Source organism: Pseudopipra pipra, chromosome 3, assembly GCF_036250125.1.
Source record: "Pseudopipra pipra isolate bDixPip1 chromosome 3, bDixPip1.hap1, whole genome shotgun sequence".
In the NCBI taxonomy this organism is placed as follows: domain Eukaryota; kingdom Metazoa; phylum Chordata; class Aves; order Passeriformes; family Pipridae; genus Pseudopipra; species Pseudopipra pipra.
The window spans coordinates 9,725,014-9,747,657 of NC_087551.1; the positions used below are offsets into that span (position 1 = coordinate 9,725,014).

A 22,644-nucleotide genomic window follows, 5' to 3' on the forward strand; every position below is an offset into this window, starting at 1 on the left:
CCGGCTCTCTCCTCCCTCCTCCCGCTGCCGCCGCCGCCCGGGCCGCTTCCTGCGCCGCCCTGCGCGGGGGCACCGACGTGTCGCGGCGGAGGAGCCGCGCTAGGCCGCGCATCCCGCCCGCCGCCGCAGGTGAGGCAGCGGGGCCCGCCCGCTCCACGGCCCGCCCGCCCGCCCGCTCTCGGCGCCGCAGGTGCCTCCCGCCCCCGCCCGCAGCCGGGGCTCTCCCCGGGGGAGCGGCCGGGAAAGTTTGATTTCCCCGGGGCGCCCCTTTGTGTGAGCGGCGCCGGCGGCCTGGGCCGGGTGGCGGGGCGGGCGGCGTGAGGGAAGGGCGGGCGGCGGGGGTGGCTGCCCGCTTCTCCCCGCTTTTCTCTGCCCTTTTCCTGCAAATCCACGGTCTGGATTTCCATGGTAACCCCCCGGCGGGGAGCGGGCGGTGGCTGGGAGCGGCGCCGGGCGTGTTTGGAGGTGCCGGTGGGAGGCCGGGCCTCCCTCATGTGGTCGCTCTCCCCCCGCAGGTCCCCAGCCCCCGGCAGCATTCCAAGCGATGCTACGGGGACAGATATGACGACGGCCTCCCGGAGATACTCCCGGCGTGTTCTCCCCAAGGTATGGCCGGCTCCTGGCTTTGGTTTAGAGCAAGTGTTTTGGGGTTTCCTCTGTAACGCTGGCGCATGGCAGCAGGAGTGGGATAGACTGGGCTGCGGAGCGCTGAAGGGTTTGTTGGTTCCATAAGCCATTTAGGATTGCGATGGTTCCTGGGTTTGTAGATGATCCTAAAACTGTGTGCATGGGCAAATGTAATTTTTTGCCTTCTCTTACTGTAATTTTTCAAGCGCAGTGTGTCCTGTTGAGAGAAATACCTATATGGGTGTGTAAAATACCACCCTTCTGCACGCTCAACCAAAACTTTCCCTCTCCGACTGTCTGGTTTAGGCCTTAGTATGTTATTTGTTCTCTTCTCCTTCTCTGTTTTTCTTATATTCTCTAAATACTTAGGGTTTCTCTTACATGACATTGAGTGTACGCGAAATAATTATTGGACTTCAGACTTGCACATGTGGGTTTTTTGAGATTTTTCAAGCATAGATAGTGTCTTTAGTGTGTTACCTGTACCCTGTCTGATGAAGTTGTGAATGAGAAGTCCTATGGACCTCCTTGTAGCTGTGCTATTACATCTGCTTTGTAACCCTGTGAAAAAACACTCTTACTAAAAGACCTGACAGTAGTACATTAATTGTTGTAGTGGCTGCAGTAATTACTGTTTTTGCCTGGGAGTCAGTGTGACTCTTGGCCAAACTGTAGTACAGGCAAAAGCTACAGTTCCCTTGCAATTCTTTGGGGATAGGATAGTGCTTCTGTTGGTTAGGAAAACAATGCCTGAAATGGACTAACAGACAGGAGATCCATGGCTGTTTAAGCAAAAGTCACTGTGCATCATGTAGGCAGCCTCACAGTGGGGTCAGAAGGTTGCACACCAAGGAGCATCTCTACCTCTGCCATCTGATTTGCCAGTAACAGGATCTGTCCTGAGCGTCCCTGTGTCTTCAGTACCATCTTTCTCTGTAGCAGGAGTCTGGTGTGTGTGTTGGAATTTTGCCTTGTTGACAGCACAAACCTCATGGGAGGAGAAGAGTATGTACATTTCCAAGGTTGAAGGAGGATATTGTTTGCCTGGAAGGTGTCAGGAGGCATTAGAAAGAGTGGAGGAAGCAGACTGCAGACTTGCTCTTTGGCAGTTTAGGTGGGAAGAGGTTGGGAAATGGAATCGTGTACATATTATTTCTTCTTTTGGGGCAGCAACTCTGTGTAGAAGCCACTTCTGCTTTTCCTTTTCAGACTTTGGGGAAACGAGGAGCTGTGAGTCTCTTAAGAAGAGAGAAGGGCAACAAACATCATATTATCCTTCCAGTTGGGAGGCTCAGTTTTCCTTTGGTTTATTTTTTCTTTACACTTTGTTTATTCTTCGTCTTGTTTTATGAATGGAACAGAAAAAGCAAGTGGATAAGCATGAATGTGGAGGCTCTACATACATGTTTCTGGGGCCTCATGTGATTAAGTCCAAAGAAATATTTACTGGCACATTTAAGATTTATCTTCCCCATGTTTTTAACTTTTTGCACCCACTTCACCTAGGTGCTAGATTAAAAAATAAAAAAATAACTGAGTATTCTTTTTAAAAGGTAAAGAACTGTTAATGTATTTCCCTCGTAGTCAAAAATGACAGATCTATTTACTGATCAGATGTTCCGAAGTACTCATATGTAATAGCTGAAATATCCCAGCTTTTTCTCTATCAATCTGGTTCTCAAATAAAAAATAAAAAGAGGAGCTGCTTTGGATGTGTGTGGGAGCATGTTTAAGATGGGTTATTAGAGTTGGAATAGCGTATCTGACGCTTTGCAATATGCCAGGGGAGTTCCCACCAGTTTTACACAGTTGCTGTAAGCAGCAATGTAAGGCCTTCCATTTGTTTTTTGGCATTCTAGATGCAGCATAACCATACCAGTTTTTAGGTTATAGAATTATTTATCCTTTATGTCAGTGGAAGCCATTTGAGGGATGAAAAGGAGGTGATGTGAACAGAGGTGATGAGTCTCGTTTGACCTTCTGTTGGGCAGGTATTAGGTACCATGAGAACTATCAGCAAACATGGGTGGCACACACTTTTTCTCACCAAATTGAAGTTTGGATGGCCTTGTTTGCTGAGGACCTGCCCTGTAGAGTGACTTCCTGCCTCGTGCCAGTGGACTGGCATCCTATGTCAAGACTGCTCAGTAAGAGTTGATATGGGGTATTGCTGGGCCTGCTTTTTGATGGTCTCTGGGCTCAGCTTTATGCATAATGTCAAAGGTGTTACGTATTTTAATTTGACTCCTTCATAGCTACTTGCAGTTCAGGACTTGGGTCAGGCTTTGGAAAGATGCAATTCTCATGAAAATTCACATTTTTGAAAGATTGGTTTCAGACGAGCCTAACCCTACTGAAGACAGCAGGCAGAGAGGCTGCACAGGGAAACTTGCTGTTGATGCAAATTGCCCTGAGCTTCTGTCAGACTCCTTTTGTAAAGTCAGGACCTCAGTGTTGGGATTTTTGCTGGGGCTGGTGAAATTCTTCTGCCTTTCCTCCACACGTCACTGCTCTGCAGTCTCTGCCCATGACAGACTTGTAGCAGGAATGCCTGCCGGGGCTCCATGGTCTTTGCTCAGCTGCATGGGCCTCTGTGGAGCTGTAGAAGATGCTCATATTTCACCATTTTCCAAGAGGATCATACACGCTGTAATACTGATGCCTGAAAAAAATGAGTACAAAAGGATTTCACTCCCATCTTGTGTGAAAGTGTGGGCAACTAACCATAGGCCTTTTCTGGCGTATATTTTTACTGCTTTGCTGATTGTTTCTGAATGATTCTAGCACCCCTGGCATGGAAGAACTTGGTGCATAATGACCTAAATAGCTGTAGAAAGGTCTGTTCCTTCAGCAGAGAAGCTGCCTTCCGATTTCAAATTAGTGTTCAGCAGTGGGAGCTTGGGTTTCCGAATGAGAGGAAGTACATTTGGTACATTGGGTACATCACAGATGTTTCATGTAATTATTTTATTCAGTACCTGAACAAAAGTGAAATATTACTTTTCCAGATAGTTTGTCTATAAGGAGATAATTGCTTTCCAGTTTCTGACAAAATGTTTACATTTATGTATTATTCTAAGTCAAAAGACGTTATTCAGTGATGGGACCTTCTTGGGTAATTTTTTTCAGAGGATCTTATTCTTGGGTTTCAAGAAGTGAAGCTCAACTAAAGCTTTTTTTAGTTTGTGTTTGGTTTTGTTTTTTTGGTTTTTTTTTCATCTGCTGTTGTGGTATCTTCAGCTGGGGAGGACAAAAGAAACAAAATACAAAATATAATAATATGAAAATCAGATGTTTTATCCTGGCCTTGTAGTCTATCCATGGTGCTTTACAGTGAGGATGCAGCTGTCCAGTTCTTTCTCTGGAGTCAGATTACTGTTCTTTCTTCCCTGTTCCCCTGTTTGAGGAGAGCATTTTGAGATGCCCTTATGAAAGAGACAATTTAAGGGGAGGGTGGTGGCATTACTCTTTAAGGTATTTAAGTGCTCTTGCTTTTCCACAGTCCCCATTATGCAGCACGATCTGAGGAAGTACAGAATCTGCTGGATTGTAACAGCACATGTGGCTAAGCAGGGCTGATGAGAAAGGCAGGTAACTCATACACACCTTCCTTTTTGGGTTGCTTTCATCCCAGCAAGGCTAATCTGTGTGGTCGTCACTCCTGCTAACTTTGCAGAGAAGTTCACACCCTCAGTGTGAGAACAGGAGATTTGGGATACTATTTGGATGTGCAAAATGCACTAAAATACACGTGTGTTTATGAATACAAATATATGTACATTTATTAGGCTTTCAGAAAGGCCAGGCTGACCCAGGCTCCTCTCCAGGTTGTGTAAAGAGGTTTGATGTTGGAGTGTGCCCCAAATGTAGATCCCTTGTCATGGGGACAAGTCACAGCTGTCCTCTGACTCCAGCCTCATCATCCCCCTGACAGTCATCTGCTTCCTAGTCTGAAAGCCCAGGGTGGAAGTAGGTTGTTCAGAAAGAGCTTGGCTTAGCAGAACAGCTACAGCTCATTCTCTGAAACTGCTTCAACATTTCTGCTCCACGCTAATCTTCTCAGCTCCTCCTCTGAAATAGGGATGTCTGTCTCAGGGCACCAGGGACAAGTGTGGAAATTTCAACCTGAGGAATTATTAGATGGTTGGAAAAAAACCTGAAAGCTTGTGTTAACACAGTTTGGTTCACATTGTCTTGCAAAGGTGATGTGTACTTTGCTCGTACCATGACTTCCCTGTTACAGGGTAAATCCTGCTGATTTAGCAAAAAGAGCTGCATAATAATAGGTAGGGAAACCTAAACTTCTGAGGACAGAGTAAATACGTTAGATCAATAACAACTTGCTATTGGCTGTTGAGGCCCTGGAAGGAATCCCTTGTGCATTTTTCTCCTTTAGTTATGTTTCAGGTATACTTTTTCTTAATAAGGATCTTTGGTATTTATGATATCTTCTAGAATAGGTGAAATATTTTGCTTTAGCTTAATTTGTGTGTGGCTTCTGATGGTTTTCTCTTCCAAAGGGTGTTGGATAATCAGAACAGTACTTGCAATGTTTTCATTTCACCCTGTTGTTGCCAAAGCTGTGAAAAGCAGTGGGGACTTTCCCGTGCCATTTGTGCTCACAGAGAAACTTCTCCTGCCTTACTTTTGGGATGCAGAATGTACCTCTTCAAAAGTACCTGCTGGTGTCCAATGGGCACACAATGGACAATGTGGAATACTTAAAGGGAAGCTTGCACAGTGTGGTATGGTCAGTTGGAACCCCGCTGTCTTTCCCTTGGGTGTTTAGTGTCTCTTCTCTGATATGACTGCTTTTGAAGCCAAAGTAAAGTTTGGAGAGCGGGTTCTAGAAGTGTCTGAAGAGCTGAAGCTTATAAACTCCATGTTCCTGGGTGTCCTTTGAAGTACCAGCTAGCTTATCAAAACTGCCAATTTTAGTTGAAGGTATTACTAGTGGGCTGTAGATTTATTTTCATTTGGGAGGGAGAGTGCAGAGAAAGGAGAAATATAAGTTTATTTAATGCATAAATGGAGACTTCAGGCACCTTGCGAGGATTATGCTGGCTTAATAAATTCTAATTTGCATTGTTAATACAAATTAAAGCTTTACAAACCAAAGTATGCACACGTGAAAATTCCCGGTAAAAATTATTAACGTGTGCAAAGCTGTTATCTTAAGTAGGAAATAGAAAATTGGTTGATAATGCTAATTAAAATCTCCCCAAAAATAAAGAAATATGACGTTAATATCCATGAATAGACAAGGCTTGGTTTGCACCTTCTCTAATAAGGTGTTTATATTGTGATAGTCCTGGATGTTTCGGTAGCGAAGACTCACCATCATAAACACAAAGCATGTGAATAACACTCGGAATATGGGAGAGACAGTTTCCAAAGAACTTTTGTACAAGTCTTGGAAAAACAAGGACACACTGCAGAGTTACAACTGCCCTGGGCAATTACTTCTGAGTAACACACTTGGTTGTTTGTTGTGTTCTCTTCTAACAGCTGAAACCTCGGGTGTGAAACTCCAGAGTCAGAGCGTAGTCATCACAGAAATAACTTCTTAAGAGTCGTGTGATTAATACATTACTAACTGCACAGATCTTCTGTTTTGCTGACTGTACAAATGTCCAAGCATGTGGTTATTACTTTCGTCATGGCAGCCGTTTTGTTGCATGCTGTGAGTTGTACAGCTGTGTCATACCGTAGCTGCCGAGCGTGTTATTGAACAAGAATGCTTTTAAAGAGGGAGCTGTAAGATGAAAGGTTACCCTTCATGTGTTCAGACTGTAAAGAAAACTGTAAATTCAACCCATCAGAGATATTTTCATTGTAGCCACGGTTCATTTGGTTTAACTTCAGCGATATTAAGTCATTACAGTAACAGTGTAATTTAATTTTAACTAAGGAAATTAATACATTGTGTACAAAATAGATGTGATATATTTGAAGGCGTGTTGTAACTAAAACCATAACATGGGCTCCAGGTTCCATCATTACTCTTGTATCTAACCTCTAAAGTTTTTATTTTTTTTTTTAATTGTCTTAGTTAAATACACATTGCTAGACAAAATGTGAGTAACTTTTGGTGATTACTGGAGAGAACACAGTTTATGTAACACATAATTGTATACAATTTAAATACTGATGTCATGAAGTTACACGGTTGCATATTCTTACTGTGGCCATATGTTCTTCTGAGTAAGAGACTCATGGGGAGTCACCATTTCATAACTCATTCTCCACAGTTTGTGCAGTTAACTGCATTTACCTGCCTTTCACTTGCATGGGAAGTTGAATGAGTTAAAATATTCTGCAGCAGTTCTGTTCAGTGTTAACATTGCGTTTCATTTGTTTTGGTATGTTTAAATCAGCAAATTTATATATTATTGCATATTTTAAAATGTTGATTCAGGAGGCTGGTTATAGGTTTGTTTGTCTATAGAGTAGTGGAGCAGAAGGAACAGCTGTTCTGTGGGTGAACAAATGAAACTTTTCCAGCTGTGGGCAAAGTTAGTGCACAGAGCAGGGTTTGGGTGTAGGGCAGGATTTTTGTCCTCTTATGGACTTGGCAAATGCTCCTTTCTAATTTGAATTTAATTCAGGCGTTATTGTCCATTTTTCCTTCTCTTTTTGAAGCTACGCTTCCTTGCCTAATTTAAGGACTGCATTTTGAGGAATGCCTGGTTTGGGGCAGTACAGATGGGTTTATTCCTGTGCAAGTGTGGCTGTTCGTTGAGGTTAATTATCCATAAGGTCCTGACTTATGAGGATACTAGAATAGCTGTTAACTATGAATAATTTAGTACAGCATCAGATTGCGTGCCACTTAAGAAGGCCTCTGCCTGTGAAGCCTTATATCTTGTTTAAATTCACTCCGTAATGTGGAGGTTACTGCTTGCACTGATATCTTAAAATAGAATGAAAGGAGTACAATAAAATTTCTCAGTGAATATTTTATGGTGATAAGTAACAAAAATATCTGTGCAAGAGTAGGTATAGTTTGTTTTTGAAAAGCTGAGGTATTGAGCTAGACTTCAGTCTTAAACTGTCTTTTAAATTTATTTTTAATCTTTGACTAGCATAATACAGTTAGCATTTTCTCCACTCAGATTTATGTAGTTGAGACAATTCACATCCTAGACAGTCCTTTTAGGTGGTACTTCATTGTGGGGAAGGCTTAATGAAAGACTTGCTAGCAAGAGTACAAGATTTCAGTGCTTTCTACAAATTGCCCTAGTTGCTCATACATCTGGCTAGAGCAGACTGTGTCTCATATTACAGAGCCTTTTACAGGAGAAAAGCTGCAAATACAGCACTCTGGAGCAGTTCCTAGTGCAGATAAATTTACTGTATGCCTTTGGGAGCCTTGGTCATTGCAACAGAGCACTGGATGTGTTTTTTAAGAATATTGTGGCAAAACACTGTCATTTTAGCAAACTAGATTTTTCACAAAACCACCCCAAAACATCCGGGAAGAGCTTCATGAAGAAAGAAGTTGCTTTGGAAATGTCAAGGGAAGAACATAAAAATATGAACATGCAATAGAAGTAGTAGAGAAAAAGGAGGTTTTGGGGCTTTTTGTGGAGAGAGACCGATGCTTTATGATATTTATGTCAGATGTCTGGGAAGGTTTTTTTCTCTATTTCTGACTGTTGCAATTCTCTACGTCAACCAGTAGGGTTTTTTTACTATGGGCCTCTTCATTAGGATACTCTATTACAGCTGTACTTATATATCTTAACTGGTCTTTAGAATTGTTCTGTAGGACGCTTTCAACCTCATTCAGAACGTAGAAGTTTGGTTTTTTTTCTCTTCCAAATGGGATTTGCTGTAATGTGTGTGATGCTGTTAGAATCTGACAGGGTGAGGCACAGTCATCTCTTCGTGCCTCCTTCAGTGATTGAAGATAAAATAGGCCTTTTATCTTTTTGTGCTCCTTCACAGGGTAGTAAGTAATTTAGGTGTCCATTAAGGGTTGATAGTTAAATGCTAAGATCTTGCTGGATGCATTTAATTTCTCCTTAAAGGCGAGGATCCAGATCAGTCCCTTTGAACAGGCTCTCTTTGAGCTGTACATTATGGGGGCGTTTTAATAAACATCCCTGTTTAAGGGTTTTAATAAACTCTCAAACCTCTTGTAGTTCTGCATTTTACTATTTTAAATTTACTGCCTGATACTTTGATGGAAATGCAGTTTTGTTTACAGATGGAAAGAACTCATTAAGTTCAGCCCTGATGTAAATTTTTTGAGGCTGTTTATTTTCAAATTGGAAGCTTAAAATTGAACTGAAAATTAGTGGGACTTTCCTTGCTCTGAAGCTTTTTGATCTATGTTTTAATTGTCTTGTCTGTGCAAATACTTTTTGTGGTGAAATAAACTGTAGTTTACTAGGCAGCCGTGAAAAGTTGAATTATCAGTTTTCCTGATATTTGAGAGGAAATTCTACTGTGAATGTGTGCACTATGGCTGCAGTAACTATGACAAGAAAGCAAGAAGTGCCTGAAAGACTTTTTTTTTTTCTTTTTAATGTAACATTTTATTGGTGCTGTGCACAAGAACAAGCTATCCTCCAAACCTAGAGGTGTGGGAGGAACAGACTATGAAGTTATATTCTGCCTTTTATTTTTATGTTTAAAGTAAACTTTCTCCTGTTGTTGTTGAAATGTGTCAGTTGAAATATTGCAGTTAAAAAAATACTGGAATGTCATTGTTTTGCTACAGTGTGTCAGCAGAGCCTTATTAAAGCCTTGATATTTATTGTTTCCTATTTAGCTTTTATCAAGTGGTGATTTTATGCAATGGCATCAAGCCACAGTTCTTCACCAGTGCCTCAGTCGAACAGCAGTGATGCTTTCTTTAAAAAAGAAATGGATGCCACGAAACGCTTTCGCCCTGTGCAGTCACTGCCTGATGTGTGTCCCAAGGAACCCACAGGTAATGTTGGTGTGCAGGGAGAGTGAGAATGCAGTTAAATTTACTAAACTGTCTGCAGTTGTTCAGTCGGCGTTTGTCGTAGCGGGTGTAGTGCACTGAGCCATAGTCATATTTGTCCAAGTGTGCTGTAATTCTGCTTTGTACAACCCAGTGTCCCTTTGGAGCAATAGGAGAGACTTCCTATTTGCAGCTTGTTTTAAGATGGTCCCATTATAGATGGGGTGTGATTTCACATTGCAGCTGTAATCCATGCTCCGTGCAATAAGGGGGTATAGTCTTTCAGAGCCTGCAGCAGATGTGTCCAGTGTGCTTGGAGTCTGGCTGCATTACTTCTGTGAAACGTCCCAGCCCTTCTGCACTATGAAGCAAGAGACTTGTCTGTAGTACTGTTATAAGTCTCTAGTGCTGTCATAAAACCAGGTTTTGGTCACAGTTCCAGCTGCTGTGGTGCACTAAAGCTTAGTTTATAAAAATGAGTAGGTGGGGTGGGATCTTCAGAGTTATGATATATAATGCTAATGAACTGCAGCTGTCATTCTGGTCAAGTTCAGAATATTAGAAATCTGCTTGTGGTTTGAATTTTTTTTCTCTTCAGTAGAAACTAATGCTGTTGAGCTAAATATATTTAATGAGTGTCAATACACCAGTACTGTGTTCAAAACTTGTGTTGGCTAATCTGATAGCAGTGCAAGTTGAAGTGTTGCTGAAGAACATCATCTGTCTTTTGCATAGATAATGCTAATCCACTATGTAATTGGGAAAACATGGCTTAAGAACCACAGTTCAGCGAAAACTACAGCTTTGTTTCTGACCTTAACAAACTGTCTTGTCTTTTGTGCTGCAGGCGATCCAAGTAACTTATGTGACAGCCCATCTCTAGTTGTGGATCAGCAAAGATGGACTATTTATCATTCCAAAGTCAATCTCCCAGCAGCACTAAATGATCCTAGGTTAGCAAAAAGGGAATCTGATTTCTTTACAAAAACATGGGGAGTGGACTTTGTGGACACTGAAGTCACGCCTTCATTCTACCTCCCACAGATCACCAAGGAACATTTTGCATTATACCAACAGGAAATCACTCCGGTAAGAATGCCCAGGTAGATGCACGTAGTGCAAGGCACCAGAAAGATATCCGTCTTCTAATCAGAATCTCCCTGCTAGTAGTCCATCATACAGCTAGCTGATAATTAATTTGCTTTTCAGTGTTTGTTGGGCCTTCATTAGATGTTTCTTGTTTTATAATCTCAGTATCCATCATGTGGAAAATGCTGTCTGAATTGTCCCGAGCCAATTTCAAATTTTTTTTTTTTTAGTTTCTGTCTCTGAATGCTGAGCTCTGCACCAAGGCTTACAGTTCATATTTATTCTTTCTGATTCAGAATACTTTTTTTCTGTGAGAATTGTTTAGTGGTTGGGCTCTACAGTGCCAGCATAGCATTCTCAGACTTTTGGGTCAAATGACTACATGCTGCAAGGGTTGAAGATACTTTCTTAAGAGTCTTCAATCTAAACATTTATACACAAAGTTCTTAAACTATAAGTAGGCCTATTATCTTGATGATTTCTTTTGTAACAGGAAGGTTTAAGCTACATCTAAGGACACCAGGACCAGTAGGAGACTTCTACAAACTCTTAAAATACAGGTGTCAGTAAGTATGTAGTATTCTTTTTTTTTTTTTCTCTTTCACTGAAAGAACATGTAGAAGTCTCCTGCTGTTTTCTGCTTCCTTGGTTTGTAACTTCCTTATTTTTTGCTGGTTCAGAATTAGCTGCAGAAGTGTTACTTATGTAATTGTAGTTAAAGACTGAAAGTGAGTTGTCTGTAACTGAACAACAACTGAACTATTGCCACCATTAACTCACATATTCAGCATTTTAAATATTTCAGATTTCATCCTGTAAAATTAGCACTTCATTAGTGACTGCTAAATGAAAGAAGATTTTGAAAACAGGGAGCTGACCTGTGGGGTAGCTTCTAGCAGAAATCTAGTTAACATTGGTGTTCTTTAGAAACATAATTTCTCACCACTGTGGTCTCTGGTGGTGTATGAAATTTGAAGCTCAGCGTGATGAAACGAGATATGTGGTTTCAGCAAGGTACTCATTAGTAAGATATGGAAGCAATTTCTACTTTGATCCAATTTAATTTAGTAATGAAAAAGCATTCATTGTGTGTTAGTGTGATTTCTGGATTAGACATCAAATAAATGTTTGTTTATGTAATTACAGTTGATCTATGTTTATATATCATTATGTAGAGAAGTTATTACACTTCTTCAATAACTTCTGTGTTCATTTTCTTTCAAATGTAAAGATACAGGAAAAAAAACAACCTATCTACTGTAGGTTGAAATTTTTGGTACCTTTTACCTGGACAAACTGTCTGAGCTTATTACAGGAAGAAAATAAGGTTGTGAACTTGTCAGAATTATTTGGCATAATGCAGTTGTATTTCACTGAGTGTTCTACTTGAAAGAAAAAAACTTATTTTTTAAAAATGGTTTCTAAACCTCAGAATAATTCTTTTAATATATTTTCTCTTTTGCAGAGAGAGAAGGTTCATGAAAGATGCAAGAATATTTGTACTCCTAAAGATACCTTTGGCAGGACTCTACTACACACACACGGTACAGTCAAAGCCGTCCTTTAGTCATTAAAAAGTAATGTCTTTTTGTATGAGTATGTTATGTCATCAATAATGAATGTTATGAATGTTATTCATTATTGATTCTATAACGTGCTGATCATCTGTTACTTGCTCAAGGGCTTCATGTGCAGTAGTAGCTGGTGATGATTTCATTGTAACAGTAATTGAAAACTCAAACGTGGTTGACTAGAATTATTCAAGAACATTGCTGATATTTATAGGTCAGAATGCTTGTGATATCTGCTTTGAAACTTTTTCTTGGCATGTTTGCATTCATGGCAGGTCATTGTGTCCCCAGCAGTGTTTTCTTTAACTGCTTTTTATTTTAACATCCACTGAAACTGTTGCATCAAATCTGTGGCAGCTGTTGTGTTGGCAGTGAAGAACAGCAGTGCAGGGCCATTCCTGTGCCTCTGCTATGAGGATCACAGGGGGGCTGAGGTGGGAAGTGACATCTCAAGATGGTCCAGTCCAAACCATCTGCACAAGCAGGGTCACCAGTGGGATGGTAGTGTCCAGTTAGGTTTTGAATTTATCCACAGATGGAGATTACACAACCCGTCTGAACAACCTGTTTTGATGTTTGACCACCCTCATGGTAAAAGGATTTCCTTATGTCCAAATGGAATTTTTCATTTATCAGTTTCTGCCCATTTGCCCTCTGTCCTGTCACTGGGGACCACTGAGAAAAAAATGCTGTCTTCCTTACACCCTCTCATCAGATCTTTAAACACATTGGTAAGATCTCTCCTGGGCTTTTTCAGCCTAAACAATCTCAGCTCTCTCAGCCTCTCCTCCTTGTCTCTTAGTTGTCTTTTTGGCTCTTCACAGAATCACTCCAGTATGTCTAGGTCTGTCTTGTACTGGGGAGCTCAGAACTGGGCAGCTGTAGCAAGGCTGAATTTCAAGATTTTATGGCAATAGTTCAACTAATATGAAACTAGACAAAGGAAGGTGAGAGGCAAAATGAGAAAGAAAAGATGAGCAAAAGGAAAAGAAACACTTCATAACTTGGAGATAGTTTTTAATATTTAATTTATTTTAATTTACTTTCTCAAAAATTCTAGCATAAAATGGTTCATTTACCAGTCCCTGTTTGATAAGGCTTATCTATATCAATGTCTACAGGTAATGCAGCAAGAAGCATTCAGTAGTTTACTTCTGATAAAGTTCTTTTAGTTGACTTTCTTCCTCCTTTTCTGTGCAAAAGGAAACCCTTCTGCAGGGTTTTTTTATATGGGTGTTATTTTGGAATAGCTGCTCCTGAATGTCTATGGCACATATGGCAGAATAAAAGTTCCTTCTTCAGTCTTACCTTAATCCATTTTGAAAGAGTCTGAGTCTTTTGTTTTTAAAAAGAAAATTAGTGTCACCAAATTAACTGGGAGGTCCTTAGTAGCCAGAAAGTTCCTAGTAGAAGCATCATTTGGTTAACTGAAACTCAAAATTTTCTGTAATTTCTGCTGTTAGCATTTCCTGTCTTCCTCTAACTCCAGCCCACAAGACTTGGCCTTTCACTTCCGTAAGAATTGGTCTGTCAAAGACTGAGGACGGCAGGATGATTCCGAGGTTGTCTTTTGTATTTCAATACAAATAAAATAAGAAACAAATCAAGTGAAAACCAGAGAGGTGAGAGCAATGTGGGAGATGATGCTAAGCTAGCACTTACTGTGTTTGTCAGGGATGAGCAGACCATCCAGCAGAGACGTGGGCTTGTTGCTTTTAAATTCCTTAACGTTTTTGTCCTCCAATGTGCCCTCCCTCCATAATGCTTCTAAGTTAATGAGTAAGGAAGGAAAAGGGGATTTTGACTGAACCTCAAGAGTCTGAATTTGCCTTTTCTTCAAGTTCTGCTGATGTATAATAATGCAGCTCTTTCCCCAGCTCAACTCCCTCACCCTCTGCAGTTGTCAGGTCAGCTTCATGGGAAGTACAGCTGCTGTGCTGCTTGCTCACTGTGCTTGGGACTCTGTCCTGAGCCCTTGTTTGTACTTCTTGCCGGTCTTTGTGCATCCAATCTCCAGGTGCTCTGGCAAAGTGATTATATGGGCAGCTTCAGTCTGGAGCATCAAAACTAGAGTGATGTTAGAAGGACCTTTTACTGGCCCTTGCCAGTGCATTAATGAGTGTGAAGTGCTTTGTATGTCTTTGTCACTGTCAAATCAGCCAAGTGCAAGCACCTTTGAGTGCTCTGAGCATGAGACCTGAACTACAAAGGACATTTCAAAGAACTACAGAGCATTTCAAAGAATCAGAATATTTCAGGTTGGAAGGGACTTCAGAATGTCTTTAGTGCAACTGCCATCTCAAAGCTAGTTCAGCTGTGAGGTCAGGCCAAGCCATTCAGAGCTTTAGCCAGAAAATCTCCAAGGATGGACAGCCTACTCCAATGCTTGATTGTCCTCATGGGGGAAAAGGTTCTCCTCATGTTCAGTCAGAATGTTTCATTTCAATTTATAACCCTGTTCCCTCTCTGTGAGGAACATGGCATCGTCGTCTTGTTCAAGGGAATTGTATTCTGTTGTTTGCTCATGAAACTTGTGTTCTGTTTAATTTTAGATAAATCCAGAACAGATCTGGAACAAGTACCTAAGGTATGGCTTCTGTGCACTCTAAGCTTTTGTAAGGTTTTCTTGCATGAAGTGTTGAATATATGCACGTGCTCTGTAGCAACTTTGTCCTTGGTGGTGACTTGGGTTGATTCTCAAGAGGATCTGCAGTGCTCAGAATTAAAAAGAAAAAACGAAGAACGGTTTGTTAGACCCATGGTCTTGTTTTTTCACTTAAAGTAGAATACAAATACCATTTTTTTCATCTTTAAATAAGAAAAAGTTAAAACCTCAGAACTGAACAAAATTAGCCACCCTAGGAGAAAAGGGAAACTGCAGAGTTTGGTAGAAGCTTGATTATTGCATAGTGTACAACTTAGCATTCATTTTAACTCCTTGAACAAAACTCTTGCATATATGCATGCAGTATATATGTACTTTCTGTGTTAGGTTGGCCAAAGACACAACTCCAGATTCCATTTTAGTCTGAATAATTTTTCCTGGGTACATTAAGAAGTCAGTGTTAATGTGGGCAGCATCTCTGTGCCAGTTGTGTGGGCTGTGATTTGAATAGCTGTCACCGCATTGTTTAAAGTCCAGGAAACAAGAATGCTTGAGTGTGGTGTGATGCTGTAGTTTATGTTGAACCTTTTGAAATGACACTCCATAAGTACAGGGAAAAGGGTTCTACTGTGTGCCTGGAAGCTCAAGGTTTGTACCAGTTTTGTCAAGTGTAGATAATGTTATCGGAGAGAATTTTAGATCAATAGTTCTCCAAGACATTAATGTTGCATGTTACTGACTCTTCCTGAGCATGTTTGCTGCATCCTGCTAAAGGAGATCAGCCTGAAGCTCTGCTCCATCCTGGCAACAATTGCTGCACCCTGAGAGCCGGCTCAGTCTGGTAGAAGCTGTGGCCCCAGAAATGAGCAGATCAGCAGCAGGATGCCCCAGTTAGTGGAGAAGGTTGGCTCAGATTCTTTAGAGGACCCACCTGCACTTTAATGCTGCCTATGTTTGCACACTCAGGACACTTAGATCATCTCAGGTGCTTGAACACTCATGCAATTTTGGAGCTGTGCCTTCCACTTTTAGGAAGATAAGATTTTGTCAGATCACACAAGCTTTTAAAGTGTAAAGTAGATTGGTTGTAAGGTCTGGAATGAATTTATTTGCCTCGATAAATGAAAATCTGTTTTTTGACATCAACAAATAAGGTCTCTGTTAGCTTAATGAGACAGGAGGTGTGTTTAACTGGGGCAGAAAATGTAGGGCTGAGTGAGGCACATTTATTTCTTTTGTTTTTCTATTTCAGATTTTTATGAAACCAGATTTTGCCTTGGAAGATTCCTTAACATTTAATACCGTTTTACCATGGTCTCATTTTAGTACCGCTGGTGGGAAAGGAAATCGTGATGCAGCTTCCTCCAAGTTACTTCAAGAAAAGGTACAACTGATGTGAGATGTTGTTATCTGTTGCAGCTGTTAGGTACTACAAAGAAACCCCATTGCTGCTGTTGTGTACTGTTTGTTGAGACACCACTCTTGTGGGCTTTGTTCTCTCTCATTTTACATCAGGCTGCAGATTGTTACTAAAGAAGCATCTTGCCGAAAGAGAACTATTTTTTCCCTGTTAAATAAACCTGTCAGATCTGGAAAAAAGAATCTGTATATGATGTAGTAGCTGGCTAAAACTTAGTGAAGCAGGTATACATGGAGAACTTCAGAGATGTGGAGCAGTTTCTTAGGGAGGGAGAGCATTTCCATGAGAAGGGAAAGCTAGAGGTTGTACACTGTGTAAGACTACTATTTTTCTCACATCTCAGGAAAATTCCAGATTCAAGGCACTGTGGTTTCTATGCTAAAAGCAATACTAAATCCTATGGGTTTTGTATTTTAGGAGATTCCTCTTACGTTAGTTGTCATGGCATCTGCACTGATCTATTTTTGCATTTCACAAAGGAGAGCATGAAAGCAGAGCTGTTTCTTCCATATTGGAAACAGAAGTCTTTACTTTTTTTTTTTAATTTTTTTTTTGTTAGTTATGTAGTCACACTGTAGCAAATCTCATAATGAGTCATCTTTATGGTACAAATACCCATAGAATGCTTTTAGAAAATCTGCATAATTGTGGAGTCTGTTTTCTAACTTTAATTTTCCCTTCTGTTTAATCTACCAAAGCTCTTGGGAGCTAGGGGTAAAAAAATTAGTGAGGTATATTAAGAAAAAATAACATGAGATCCTCTGGAAAGTGTTTCCAAATTTCCAGGAGTTAGTCTTCCTGCACTCCTGCCAGGTCAGGAGGAAGAGACAGGCTCTGCTGGAGGCCAGCTCATCAAGTTGTCCTCCATACCTAAAGTTGGAGGAATACTTAAGAGTTTCCTGAGGCAGCTGCCATCTGAATATGAAAAAGCAGTGTCTGGCATGTGTTTTAAACTTCCAAAGTGTTCCTGGTAGCAGCAGAATGGACACTCAAGAAGGACTTTGAGTGAAGGAGACCCAGAGCCCTCAGAGGAGTGAAAATTAGGCTTCAAATATAGCCACGAGCCAAGCTGCTTTGGAGAGAGGTGATACAAATACCTGAATAGCACAAAACTGTTGCCTCCAAAGCCACTTGCCTAACAAACAAATTATTACACTGCTTCATATTACTGAAATGAGCCCCAATTTTTTGTTTTACTTTTTAAAGACTGAACTGCATGAGGTTTACACTTACCACATGTAAATATGCACCCTGCTGCCATAATTGTCCTTAGCTCCAGGCACTGTGTTTCAACAGGATTTTGAAAACAGTGCCTTAAGCACACCTCCTTAGGCTGTTAGTGCTTTTGAGCTGCTGCTGATCTACTTCAACAATTTCCCCATGATGTTTTTCTCTTCCTTACCTCCTTCCATGTGTTGCCCTGCATTGGGACTGTAAACTCTCTGAGGCAGGTACTATCATTTTGTTCTGGTTTTTCTACTTCATTTAGCATAGTGAAAGGACCTGGGGCATCTGATTGTTACAATCACATGAATAGCCCCTTCTCTGATCCCTGTGTCACAGCCTGTCTCCTTTTTTCCTGTGGCTACGTGTGTCACAGGTGGTTGGTGGAGGATGCTTTTGATTAAACATATGCACAAAAAAAGATGAGTTTGCATATTGTATAAATCCCTAGTGTATCCATAGAAAATGCATGAAAATAACTGTTAACAAGGAAACATTGTCCAGCTGATTTCCTTTCCATCTCTGGATGGGCCTTTTGAAATTCAGTATGAGGTCTGAATGCTTGGCATCTCTTAGAAACCAGGTCATCTGAGTATTAGCATTCAGACAAGCATCCTAATGCCTCAGTCCTTTGAGTTTGCATATTCAGCATCAGCCAGAACACAGAACTTTTACAGGTCAAATAATCGGGACAAGCCAGTGGTCTGGTAACTGTTCAACGCAGAGAATTGGAATTTCAGGTTCTGGACATGTAGGTATAGTCTGTCCCTGGGAATCTCACAGTGCCAGCACACAGGAAATGTGCTTGGTACTAACTCCTACTGGTTGGCAAAAAAGCAACCGGAGCCAAAGGTATCCTGGAGATTTTTCTACGCAGAAGGTACTGCAGCTCTTTAAATAAGCAGAGCCGTTCCAATGGCATGTCATCAGGTAGAGTCAGCTACACCTTTAGCAGCTTCAGTGGCACAAATTAGACATAGAATATTTGTGTGTTTACTGTTGTTGGTTGCAAGCCAGTAATCCAGAGCAGTCTCCTGGTTATTGTCCATATTCTAACAGAGCCGGTGTGCAACCATGTGTTACAAAAGTTTGGGTATTTTAGAGTTATTTGCTTTTCTAACTTTGGTATTTTCAAGCAGGAGAAGCATCAAATCAGCCTTCCCAAAGTGATTTTGAGTTTTTTTACAAAGAAATTATTAAACCACAATGGATAGTTGTTTGCTTGCTAATATGACAAAGAGGCTTAGTTTTTATTAGCAAAATTTCTTCATGATGCAATAAGACAAATACCCTGAACGTGTATTTGCATGGTGATAAAGCTTTCAAGTCATAACAATAGTGTTCATTTTTCCTCTTCCCTCCTCTTTCTAGCTGAGCCATTACCTGGACATTGTGGAAGTCAATATTGCTCATCAGATTTCTCTGCGCTCAGAAGCATTTTTTCATGCAATGACCTCTCAGCATGAGTTGCAGGACTACCTCAGGAAAACCTCCCAGGCTGTAAAATTGCTTAGAGAGAAAATCTCTAAAATTGATAAAGTAATGTGTGAAGGATCACTTCGAGTTCTCAGACTGTCACTCACCAGAAATAACTGTATAAAAGCATACAATAAATTGAAGTTAATGGCTACTGTACACCAAACACAGCCCACAGTACAGTTGCTGCTGTCTACTTCTGAGTTTGTTGGAGCTTTGGACTTAATAGCAACAACACAGGAGGTGTTACAGCAAGAGCTTCAAGGTATTCACAGTTTCCGGTAGGTAACCATCTAGGAAAAGAATAAAATGCAAGTAGAGCTGGAATGTGTTGAGCACATTATGTGGACTGAAGGGGCTTGTTCTACCTTTGTTCATTCATTCTTAGAGGACATAGTACAAAAGATACAAAGTGTGTGGCATAAGCAGTGTGACTAATGCCTGATGATTTTTTTTTTTTAAGTGGGGTGAACTTTTAACATCTAGATGCTTTTTACTGCATTCTTGTTTACAGATGTTTTAGGGGTGCAAAGATGAGAGATGAGCTGTGGCTGGGCTCTCATCGTGCACGGCTTGTAGCCCACAGCTGAGAGGGTTTTTTTCCACGTGGGGGTCTGCAATCCTCATGGATGTAGCACCCCAGAGATGGGGTCTGTGTCTTTAGTGACTGACCTGGGCCTGTGGTGTTAGGGGAATATGCATGGACCATGTGTCAGGTAGGTCAGCCCCAGCTGGGCTTGTGCTGGAAGGAGCTTTGCAAGCAAAAGCCAGTGCAAAACTGTCAAGCAGCGGCTCAAAATGTGATCTGAGGTTGACAGCCGGTCAGATGGGATGTGTTCAGCCACGTCTGCTCTTGTGGCCAGGAGTGTTTCCTCTTGCTCCATTCGACTGATGAAATCCACTTCTGTGAGCTGTTCAAGTTGCAAAGGGAAGAAACAGTGAGGAGGTGCTGCCCAGGCTGCTGCTGTTGCTGCTGCTTTTTTACCCATGTTTGCTACAGTAATGGGAATGTGATGGAATCTGTTAATAGTGGATACTTAGAGCTCCTCTGGGAGATGCCACTGCACTGGGCAAGGTCCTCTCATATGCAAGAGTATTAATACAGTAGAATTCTTTTAGCTGATGTAAAATAAGCTGTCACAACCATCACAGTTTAGAAGTATTGCGGGCAAAGCTGCTAGTGTGGTGTGGTGCTGGCAGAAATAGTGTGTGGTTAAATCAGCTCAAGGCTTGTATCAGTCAGCTGAGGAGCTGTATGCTTAGATTTTTTAAATTTATGCTGGGTGAGGGGGTGGTTTGTTTCGAGGTTACGTGGTTCCTGCAGCCTGGTGGTCCTCAGCTTGCATAATAAAAGCATGGTTGTTGCTCAATGACAGTAACAGGAATATTGAGAAGTTTTTATGGTTACTGCTCTTGTCCACCTGTTCTGTCAAGCTCCTCTTCTAACACCCTTCCAGCGGGTTTGGAAAACTAAAATTTTATGTAGAAAAGATCTTGGGAAAAGTAGTTACAAATTAAAAAAAAAAGGAAAAAAAAATAATTTAAAGAGCTAATAAACTGTTGGGGCAAAAGTTACTGGAAGCTGTTAGTGCTTTCTAAAAAACCTAGAAACAGACCATCTAAAAAGTGTAGATTGTCCCTCTTCAGACACCTCAGCACAGTTTCTGTCCCCTTTAGGGTTCCTACTCTCAACCACTTGATTATGGGGCATAGACTGTGACTCAGTCCCATTTGTATTGATCTTGATGATAGTCAGTGTACTTCTACAACCCTGTGACAACATCAGTCAGAATTAGTTGTGTTTTGCAGTTGAGTAACCTGTGTGCTCTGTCAGCAGAGAGTGCAATTCTGTTGTCACTGTGGTTGATATACATGATGTCCCAAAAATGTGCCATTATTTTAAAATTACCCTCAGACATGGAACATATTTGCAGGTAGATATTCATCTTGTCTGTAAGGAATAATTTCTGTGAATAAAGCTTAGCTGGGTTTTTTTTGGTAGAGTTACAAATAGTGATGTGAGTGGGAAATGTCCCCACTGCTTTGGATAGCGAAGACTTGGAAAGGTGAGTTAAGGGCAGCCTAAGTCCATTGCCCCACCAGACATGCAAGTGCAGTTGAGAAGTTCCCAGCACAATTCCCAAATCTCATAGTGGGCTGTCTATATATATATTTATATATATATAGCTTGTGTGGAAAAATAATGTGCAATGGAAAGATGGAGATCTTGCTAAAACTTCTGAGTAGAATGTTGTGTATCAAAAAATAAGTAAAATTTTTTAAAATCTCAGTTGATGGCAAGAACATATACTTCAGCTTTTCCCAAGAAATACCAAAGGGATCTTTTGCTTTGTTCTGAGCAAGACTGCTGCAGTTGTCAAGTGAGTTAAATACCTGGTTTGTTTTAAGAAGAGATGAACTTCTAAATCAGTATCTCATTTTTAAAGAATAATTACTGTCTTTTTTCATAAATAATTTGTATCTGATTAAAAGAAACCCAAACAACTTGTTGCTTTAGTGTTGTTATGGCACCTTGTAGAATTTGCTTTTGAACAGACAGCTTTAAATTGAGTCATGTCTTTTAATATAAAGCAGTAAGAAAACTACTCAGATCATCCATAGACAATAATTTTTCTCTTGTCATACTATATGCAGAAAAAAATGTGGTTTGCCTCTAGTTGTAGTAAAAAATGAAAGAACCTTAATGGTTCTGTGAAGTAATAAATTGGTGTCTTTAATCTAGGTTAGTATCCCTAATTATATATGTGTCAGTTGTAACTGCTTGCTACTACTCTGGGATACAATTAAAGTTTTAGAGCTCCAACCTTTTCAAATTTATCTTTTTAATTTTACAAAAAAACCCCAAAACTAATGTGTTAACTAAATTTCAAATCTGTTCTGCCGCTTTCTGCGTTGTTTTCACAGTCCTTATTGGGGTGATGGAGATACAGTGGTTTTATTTTTTTTGCACAGGTATGCTGCCAAACCACACTTCTATACTTTTTTGCTCAGTAAAACCCAGGTACATGAAAAGTAGTTCTCATTTGTGTATTTTAAAAGGAGTTTTACCCTGCACTCATAATTTTACATCACAGAGTTGTCACATTCAGTACTCATTGAAGGAATCTGGGACCTGTTAAGAGATAATTGCCAAGGTGTTTTGCTGGAGTGTGGCTTAAGGTCTGACTTGTTTCTGCATGTTTCAGGCTGGGGGCATTTCTGTTGCTGTTAGGGACTAGAATATGGGGGCAAAGGGATGAGAGCAAGTGCTGGGAACTCTAGTTGGATGTTTTCCATACCTGGGTTTGGAGAGGGCAGGTTATGTTGTGTTTCAGTGCAGTTAAGCACAGTTACAGAAATAATGTACCAAAGAGCATCTTCATGCTTTCCCAAGAGCCTTTGTGCTGTGGGTGTTAGTCCTACAGTAGGTTTTGCGACTCCAGTTATTGTGTTACAAATAATAATCATTAGGGGGTTTTGCTCTTGTGTTTGTTTTGAAATGTCCATGATGCAACTGGCTTGGATTTTCTAGAGGCTATTTTTGCTTAAATTAAGTATTTGAAATGTATCTACTTTGTCCGTTCGGATGAATCATTGAATAACAGTTTCAAAAGCAGGCACGTCCCTGATCATCTTGAAATGAAAAAACCAATAAATTAGTCTGTTTGACTCCAGATCCAGCAAGATTCATTGA

General features: G+C 40.7%; 1 protein-coding gene across 3 annotated transcripts in view; it reads left to right on the plus strand.

Annotated features, from left to right (window-relative positions):
- Positions 1 to 515: 515 nt before the first annotated feature.
- The window catches only part of VPS54 (VPS54 subunit of GARP complex), a 47,910-nt gene continuing 25,781 nt past the window's right edge, over positions 516 to 22,644 (plus strand). Inside the window, exons 1-8 of one of the 3 annotated variants that reach the window (XM_064647655.1) lie at positions 516 to 606; positions 9,407 to 9,568; positions 10,413 to 10,518; positions 10,610 to 10,654; positions 12,120 to 12,198; positions 14,778 to 14,812; positions 16,157 to 16,214; positions 18,846 to 19,231. In XM_064647655.1, the coding sequence (XP_064503725.1) occupies positions 9,433 to 9,568; positions 10,413 to 10,518; positions 10,610 to 10,654; positions 12,120 to 12,198; positions 14,778 to 14,812; positions 16,157 to 16,214; positions 18,846 to 19,231 (845 nt within the window). In that variant the 5' untranslated portion in view covers positions 516 to 606; positions 9,407 to 9,432. Of the gene's footprint in view, positions 607 to 9,406; positions 9,569 to 10,412; positions 10,655 to 11,113; positions 11,221 to 12,119; positions 12,199 to 14,777; positions 14,813 to 16,082; positions 16,215 to 18,845; positions 19,232 to 22,644 lie in introns of those variants that run through there. The other 2 variants (XM_064647654.1, XM_064647656.1) reach the window with 2 other exon arrangements.